The sequence below is a fragment of the Kogia breviceps genome, chromosome 8 (genome assembly GCF_026419965.1).
Source record: "Kogia breviceps isolate mKogBre1 chromosome 8, mKogBre1 haplotype 1, whole genome shotgun sequence".
In the NCBI taxonomy this organism is placed as follows: Eukaryota; Metazoa; Chordata; class Mammalia; order Artiodactyla; family Physeteridae; genus Kogia; species Kogia breviceps.
In genome coordinates this window covers 76,293,644-76,302,180 of record NC_081317.1, presented here as the reverse complement: position 1 = coordinate 76,302,180, position 8,537 = coordinate 76,293,644, and the positions used below count along the sequence as shown (strand labels likewise).

General features: G+C 36.9%; 1 protein-coding gene across 1 annotated transcript in view; it reads left to right on the top strand.

The window, feature by feature from the left end:
- The first annotated feature begins 6,331 nt into the window (after nt 1-6,331).
- The window catches only part of ALDH1A1 (aldehyde dehydrogenase 1 family member A1), a 57,907-nt gene continuing 55,701 nt past the window's right edge, over nt 6,332-8,537 (top strand). The window contains exon 1 of the mRNA XM_059071159.2: nt 6,332-6,642. Within this exon, the coding sequence (XP_058927142.1) occupies nt 6,577-6,642 (66 nt within the window). The 5' untranslated portion in view covers nt 6,332-6,576. The remainder of the gene's footprint in view (nt 6,643-8,537) is intronic.

Sequence of the window (8,537 nt, the reverse complement as noted above, 5' to 3'; positions counted from 1 at the left end):
AGAGAGAGAAAATTCAACAAAAAGGTTTGATTTTGAAAAATGATAATGAGTTCAATCAGGGGTCTTAAAATATGAACTAAGAGACTAGGTAGTTAACCTAATTGAGTAAAAATAGGCTGAACTAAATACTAGAGATAGGTTGGGTCTATGTTGCAGTGCAGTGGTCCTCAAACTTGACTTTGACTCAGAATCACCTGATGGGTTCCTTAAAGCACAGATTGCTGGGCCCTAGCTCCAAAGATTCTGATTCAGTTGTTCTGAGATGGAGCCTGAGAATTAGCATTTCTAAAATTTCCAGGTGATGTGGATGTCACTCCAACATTGAGCACCATGAAAATTAGAGCCGGAGCTGCTTCAGAGGTTCTGACAGCTGACCACACGTTAGAATTACCTGAGGAACTTTAAATGCATACCAATAGCTGGGCTCAAACCACTGTTACTAAATCGGAATCTCTTTTGTTTTGTTTTGTTTTGAATTCCCTAGGTGATTCCAATGGGCAGGCAGGCTAAACTCTTCTGGTCTTCTGATGGTCAAGTTAAAATCTGGGTTTTTATGTAAATGATTCTATTTTTTTAAAAATCATACTGCATGGTCCACGTAAACAAATATGCAGGCTCTCAATATTCAAACCCAGCTACCTGACTAGATGTGACATGTAGCCCAGGTACCCAACAAGCAGCTGGAATGTAAGCCAGAGCCTGGAAGGTAAGTTTGGATTGTAGTTATAGATCTGGGTACATATATGTGTGGGAACAAATCCTAGCAAGCAAATGCAAACCAAGTTTGATATTGTCTAGCTAAAATGATCATTTTAAAAAATTAAAGTCTTTCACAAACATCATTTTCTATTGCATCTTACTTTTCCAATTGAATGAACATCCATTTATACTACAACGGAAACTGGAAGGATTTCAAGATGTCAGCACCTGAGAAGTTTTTATTCCAGGTACAGATGGGAGGGAGGCTTCCCTTTATTTGAACATGAATATTTACATTTTAACAATAAACTAGAAAAACATGCAGAGGGCATGACCAATGACAGCCGATACTATTTGGCAGCCCTGAACTCCTGCTGACTTTGATTATTGTATTGGGTGCCCATGACTGATGTAACAAACTACCATAAACTTGGTGGTTTAACACAGCACACATTCATTCTCTTACAATTCTAGAGGTCATAGGGATGAAATCAGTTTCACTGGTCAATATCAAAGGGGTGGGCAGAGCCAGTTCCCTCCAGAGGCTCAGGGGGAGAATCCATTTCCTTGTATTTTCCAGTTTCTAGAGCTGCATTCCTTGCATTCCTTGGCTCCTAGCCCCTTGGTTGTCAAAGCTAGCTGCTTCAGTGGTCAAACTGCCTTCTGTTTCTGTGGTCAAATCTCCTTTGCCTCCCTCTTACAAGGATACTTGTGATTATATTTAAGGCCCACCCTGATAATCCAAAATAATCTCTCATCTCAAGATCCTTAACTAAATCATATCTGCAAACTTTCTTTTGCTATATAAGGTAACATTCACAGCTTCCAGAGATATTTTTAGGAGTCATTATTCAGCCTGGGAAAATTCTATAAAATATACCCAAAAAATCACATGATTGTTTTTATCATGCATAAATTCAAAATGCCAGAAATGACATTGAAGTCAAAATTCAGCTATTTAGCTTTCCAAATGCTGAGGCCGAGGTCAAAGGCAAATTGCAGATTTTTGCCAAATACTAAGAGTGAAGCACAATTTCTTAGCATGCCTACAGAGGGCACACGGGTTTATAACCTGCTTTTTTTTTTTTTTTTTTTTTTACTAATTTACAATATATCACAAAAGTTCCTCAAGTATTTGTTTACTATTTTCCCTAACCCATGATTTATCTAACCATCTGGTAATTTTAAAATTTCATAAATAATATTCTTTTAAAGATACTTGTCATAATTTACACATATTTGTTTCCTTAAAAGAAATTTCTAGAATTAGAATAACCAGATCAAGGGCTAAATGTTTTTAATATTTTAATACAATTTGCCAAGTGTTATTAAGCTCTGAGAAAAGCTATAGGAAAGGGGTCATTTCTCTGCACTCTTACATGTGCCAGGATTGGGATTTTAAAAAGTGCCCCTTGACTCCTAAAAATGCTAACTTGTTGCTGCGTATTTTGCACTTATAATTTAAATTTACTGGAGGATATTTGGGTGGAGAGTACTCCCTGAGAAACTTTCTTTACCTACAACCACAGTTTAACTCACTTGCCAGATTAACTTGCACCTCTGAATTTCCTTCGTAAAAATATCCTGACTGTATGATTTGCTTACAGGCTCAAAATTAGGGAAAAAAGAACGTGTGGCATTAGAAGTTAAGATACTGGTCATCTGGGGTGAGGAAGAAGGGGATAGTGACAGAGAGGATGTACAAAGTGGGCTGTGGGGTTCTAATATTGCTCAATTCTTTGACCCTGGTGGTGGTTATTTTGTTTTGTTCCTTTCATGACTGTTGAGATGTTATTTAAAAAAATTTATGATTTCTGCAGTTTTCTATTCATGGTGTATTTGACTTAAAAAATGTTTAATAAAAAATAAATTAAAAGAGAAAAAAATTAGTACTGACACTCATGTCTACATACACTCAGTTTTGGGCACAATCTTGTCTGCTTAGCAATAGTCAAGTCTCTTTGCTCCAAAATCTTATCATTCACATGAACCTAGTAGTTCAACCGCATGATTAAATTAAATGTTATTTACGTTGTTGATTTATGAGGAGGAAAGGGAAAGTGATTTCTATGAAAACAAAACTGAGTGTTATGCACTCAATCTCGTCAAATTATTAAACACACTGGCATAATAATAATCTGTGCATAAGACAATTGTAAAAAAATTAAAAATGCATAAAAATCTCATAGTCTACATTCAGATTGCCTCAAAGATGTCTTTAATGTCTTTAAAATTCTTTCTGCACTCTGAGGAAACAAAAACAATGTGAACATTATTTATGCAAGGTTATTTCAAACTCTAGCAGCAGACCCAATTCTAAGAAATGGTCTTGGCCCATGAAGTTTAGCAAAACCTATTTAAAGTGAAATAATTGTCTTATAGAGGATTTAATCTACTATTTCTTTTAGTGACCCTACTGATTAGTTAGTGTCCTCATTGTATCAGGTAAGAGGGACATCTGCCATCTTAGTAACACAGGACAAAGAGAAAGCAATGATAGGATATGTGAGGAGCAGGGGAAATCAGAGGTAAAAAAATAGCGCCATTGGAAAAGATTGTCAGATGAACAGAAATTAGCCCACAAACACATATGTTCACATACTCGAATTCTCTTTCCACCTCCATTTTTAATAGCAACTTGCCAACTGAGCACATATTCTCTCATCACATACAAGATCCACTTTTTCCAAATTATTAAAACCCAAATCGGCACATAAGCCCATGTGGTGTCTGTTGAAATTGCAGTGATCAAAAGCAAAGGGACATATCCATTGTTGGGTTAACCACCTGGCAGACTCACCCAGTAATGCTGAAGGTGACAATGAAGTGTCGGGGATGGCAGATGTCACTGAGCAAAAGAAGTTCAACAAATTGATCCTGGATTTTGAAATCAGAAAATGTGAAAATCAGCTATTTTTTATTTTACCATACAATTAAGTTTGTTAAATATAAATGGTTTTTATTTCAATTACTCACGTGGGTGGGAGAAGGTTAGGCTCCATTAGCTTTTCAGTGACTAAGGCTTGAATGGAGTTTTAGAGAGATTCCTTATAAAATGAGACAGTAGTTTTCAGCAATGGTTGAAGACCTGGTCTGTATATTTCTTGGTATAATGACAGCTTTCAAAAAGGACTGGAAGAAGTCAGATTCAAAATAAAAATAAATTATGCTCCTCTCCCCATCCCCCCGCTGCCGTGGGGGGGGGAGGGGGGGAGTGTGTGTGTGTGTGTGTGTGTGTAACTTAACGTGTCCCTGAGAAAGAAAGGAAGATTAAACATCCTTCGCCTATTAATCCCAAATTCAAGTTCCAGCCCCTCCTCTGCTGCATAATCTTGGCAAAATATACAAATATATATTGTATATAAAAATATACACGATTGGGTCTAGTCTTGAAGTGCGGTTTCTTGGGCCCTGTGTTCTCACCAAAGCCACTTTGTAAGGGAGGAAAGTGATCTCCTAGGCCTTTTACCCATACAACCACTCCTAAGACTATACTATTCTACAAGACAAATTCCAGGGGCAGGATGATACTTACTTACTTCAGAAACAGAGATCTCAGGCCCTGTGGTTTCTGGACAGAAGAGATCTGCCCTTCAAGTAAGATTAAGGTTGGAGAGTTCCTGATACTCTAATCGCAATGCTTTATTCATAGAAGATACTTGGTAAATATTTGTTAAAATTTAATGTGCAGGTGTGGTAACCTGTTTCCAAAGCTGTTCCTTTTACCTACATTCAGTAATATCTGGCATAAAGGGATGTGTTCTTATGTAATTATTCAATAGAATATGATTAAGGATAAGCATAAAATATTGAGATGACACACCAAATGTGTTATGAAGCTTTGAGCTTTCACTGCTTGGACAAGTGTTTGACTCCACAAACACCTGCAAAGCTGAGAGAAGAAGAAAGTAGCAAAACACAGCTGTCTGGGCCTGGCCAGAACACCACTCTGCAAGTTATGTAACAGCTATTGAGTAATTGTGCATTTAATTCGAAACACATTTTTAAGAGAGAAAACAATTAAATTTTCCAAAAAGAATGAAATTGAGAGTGAGAGAAAGAAAGGGAGAGAGAGACAAAAATGATGAAATAGCACAGAAGTTTCTATCTGGTCTTCAAGAGTGAAGCACAGGGAAGGCAAGGACCTTGGGGATGGTTCTCTTAGGATCTAGGGGCCTGCCTATGAGTCAAATCTGGCCTGCCTCCTGTTTTTGTAAATACAGTTGTATTGCAAAACACCCTACACCCCGTAATGTATTGATTGCCTGTAGTTTGTTTCATGCAGGGTTGAGTAAGTTACAACAGAAACTATCTGGCCTAGAAAGTGGAAAACATTATCTCTTTCCAGAAAAAGTTTGCTGACCCCCATCTTAGGTGAATAAAAGGCTAAGCTTGAGTGCCTGTGAGGAGTGACTACTCACTTAGAGAACCAAAACAGCCGATTCTCAAGCCCATCTGGGGACTTCTCTTATGGAGAGGAGGGCAAGGAGAATAAATTGGAATAAGAGTCAGGGTTTTAGTGTCCGACTGGCCTGAAATGAAATTCAGGCCAGTGAAATTCTTGTACACATTAGATTTGTGTTCATAAGCAAGCTACTTACTCTATGTCTGTAAAATGGGAAACCCAGTGAGGAAGGAAAGAGAAAGTAAGGCTTCTGCACTTGATTTAGAGTAACTACTCAATAAGCCTTAGCTTCCCTACCTAAATCTCATATTTGGGGGAGCTGGCATTTTTCACTGGAAAAAATAATTGTTGTTCTTAATTCTTAGTAACCAGTTAAGAGCATCCAAAGTTTTCCATCTTGTTCTGACTGTAGCTTTTGCTAGAGTTTCAATAAAATAAACTATTGTACTTAAAATGGGAGTGGTACAGCTAAAAATTGTCCTTTTTGAATGTTCCCAACTTGAAACATTAATTTCATTTTAAGAACTTGTATTACTTGGGAGTCCTGTTTAAATTCACTCTTGGTACAATTGCCTGCATCCATGATTGATAAATACCAGCCAACTTCCAAAACCAGAGGTTACTTTCATTTTAAATGAGTTTTAGCAGATGATATTGCCATATTGCTATTGTGGTGACTGTATGACAGCACAGTCCGAGTTCTCTAAAAAAATCCTGCTAACTTTTCTGTTCCCACATATAAAAGATAATTTAGATAAAGGTAATTTAAATAAAGATAAAGATAATTTAAATAAAGATAATTTAGAGCTCCTGAAATCCTAGTAGTTCTACTTACCAAGCACTGAAAATACATTTGATTGGTATGATTGTTTTATAAGCTGACTTGAGGTAGGGTCTCTATAGAGGGCCTTTCTTACACAAACAGCACCCTGCTTTTCTGGGACATGGACTGATTCTCTGACTGCACTGTCCTAAAGACACCTGGCCAGGGTCCTCGACTCACCAGCCTCTGCTGAGAACAAGTGCCCTTTGAGATTATTTTTCAATCCTCGAATTCTCTGATTCCAAGTCTGTCAGAGAACAGAAAGTTTCACAGCAGCATAAAAAGCATGAAAAGCCAAAAAAATAATAACTGGCCTTAGTGGCCAGAGCAGCTGTGCTTCGTACCCTTATCACAGGTTTCGGCTTTGTAAATTAATTCGTCTGCAAATAGTGCCCTCTCTCCAGATGCAGCTTCAATGCTGTAGCACTGGTTTCTTAAGGATTTAAGTTTAAAGTCAAGGGCTTCCTGCCCTAGGTGTTACAAATAAGTAGTGTCGTTTTCTTTTTGCTCCCAGTTTGTTCATCCAATCATATCCCAGTATGCAAATAAACCTTAGCCCATGCAGATAAAAAGGAACAAATAAAGCCAAGTGCTCTATCAGAACCAAATCGCTGAGCCTGTCACCTGTGTTCCAGGAGCTGAACCAGAAATGTCGTCCTCAGCCATGCCAGATATACCTGTCCCACTCACCAATTTGAAGTTTCAATATACTAAGGTTAGTACAACTTCTATTTGCTGCTTTGCCTCAGTTTTATAAAAACTAGGTTTATTTAAAGCATAAAAGGTCAATTTAAGTAAACTTGTGTAAAGAGCCCTTTGCAAATATAAAAATAAAAGGCTTGCAAAATGCCGGTCTGGGTTTAGTGTCTTGATCAAATAATGAATTCTAAATTGTATCAGGCAATTTTTCATAAATTTATTTCTTAAAATATTTCTGAGTGAAAGGAATTCTTTTCGTTGTAAAAGGTTCTCGTGGCAGGATTCAGTGGACTTTACTAAGCAGTTCTATTAACTTTCAGCAGAGCCTAGCATGTGTGATAAGAGAGGCAAATACTAGAGAAACTTACTGGAAACAGACAAACAAATGGGAATTTTTTTTTTAAAGGAAAAAAAAGAGAGAGAGAGAAACAGAGCATAGTGAAGTAACACGATTTTTATATATGTCAAATGAGTGTCAAAATTGAAAGACCTCAGTCTGATAATTGGATGAAGAAAACTCCAGTTACAAAAAAATTCATGGGACTTGCATTATTTAGCATATTTGGGGAAAGAAAGCATTCTTATTTATTTCTTCAGCCAAATTTGCTGCCATTGGAGCCAGTATGTAATTGTTAGCTGATAAATATTTACAGAAACAAGAGCAGGAGCCAGACCCAGATTTAAAAATCCACAGCTAGGGAGAAGGAGGAAATGGATCCTATTTGAGTCGATCAAGAGTATCTCTGAACTTTGCCTGTTTCCCAGTTACATTCCTGCTTTCTAGTCAGAGCCTAGAACTGCCAGAAAAACAAATAAAACAAACAAAACCAATCTAACCAAAATCATTTAAAAAGTGAGCTTTGTGGTGTGATGCAGAAAGGAAGGTAAGAAAGGAACTATTCCCACTCAGGGAGGGCCATTTTCCTGTCTGAATTAACCAATGAAAAACCAAGAGCATTATATGTTAATGATAAAGTCCTGCTATTATTAAATTGTTTCCCTACTTGTGACCACAGATGCTTTTGAAATCCTAATGTCTGTTACATTTTCATTTTCATAAGCACAACAAATGAGGAAGTTGTTCAGCTGACTGCCTATTTTCCATAGGAAAGTGTCTGTAGAGATCAGATTGTGCCTTTAACATGGTTGACCAACAGCTACAAAGTGTATTAAAGTATTATTTTCACAAGGTGTTATTAAAAGGGAAAATATTTTTGTCGGTTTGATTTTATTCCAAATGGGAATATGAAAAATACGATGAGACTATACCCTCCAAAAATTTTGCACTTGGCAAAGTTATGCCCAAAAGATAACAAGACTCCAGTTTTGCCAACTTTCTTCACTGTTTGTCATTCACAAAAATTTTCGATCCAAAGTAAGTACATTAAAAAATGCATTCATTTCATAAAGATCAAAACCATTGGCAATGATTGAATTATACCCTTACTATTATAGGAGTCTTTTTTTTTTTTTTTCTATACTACCTGGGAAGATATTTTGGTAGTCTGCATGTCACTTTTTTTGAAAATTTGGCTTGCAGAAGTTTGCAGTCTTCCTTATATGTGAATCTCCAGGGACATCTAGTATGAAATATTCTTTCTACTGAATTAAGCTTCATTTAGTAGTTATTAATTAAACACGTGAGAAACAGTAGTAGACAAATGAGATGGTCCTTAAAATCTAACATACAAACACAGATCTAGTGATTCTTTAACACACAGAGATGATTTTAAGATTAAAGTCTCCTGTTCACTTAAAAGTCATTACACAAGAACACCCTCTAGGGAAACTAACTGACCTTCCTGTTCAAAAGGAGGCAAGATTCCAAGAGCAGGAATTTACTCTTGCATATAAGAACTTTTCTGGGTAAAAGTGCCCAGTGCCAAGTCAGTGAATTTTGATTGCTCACAC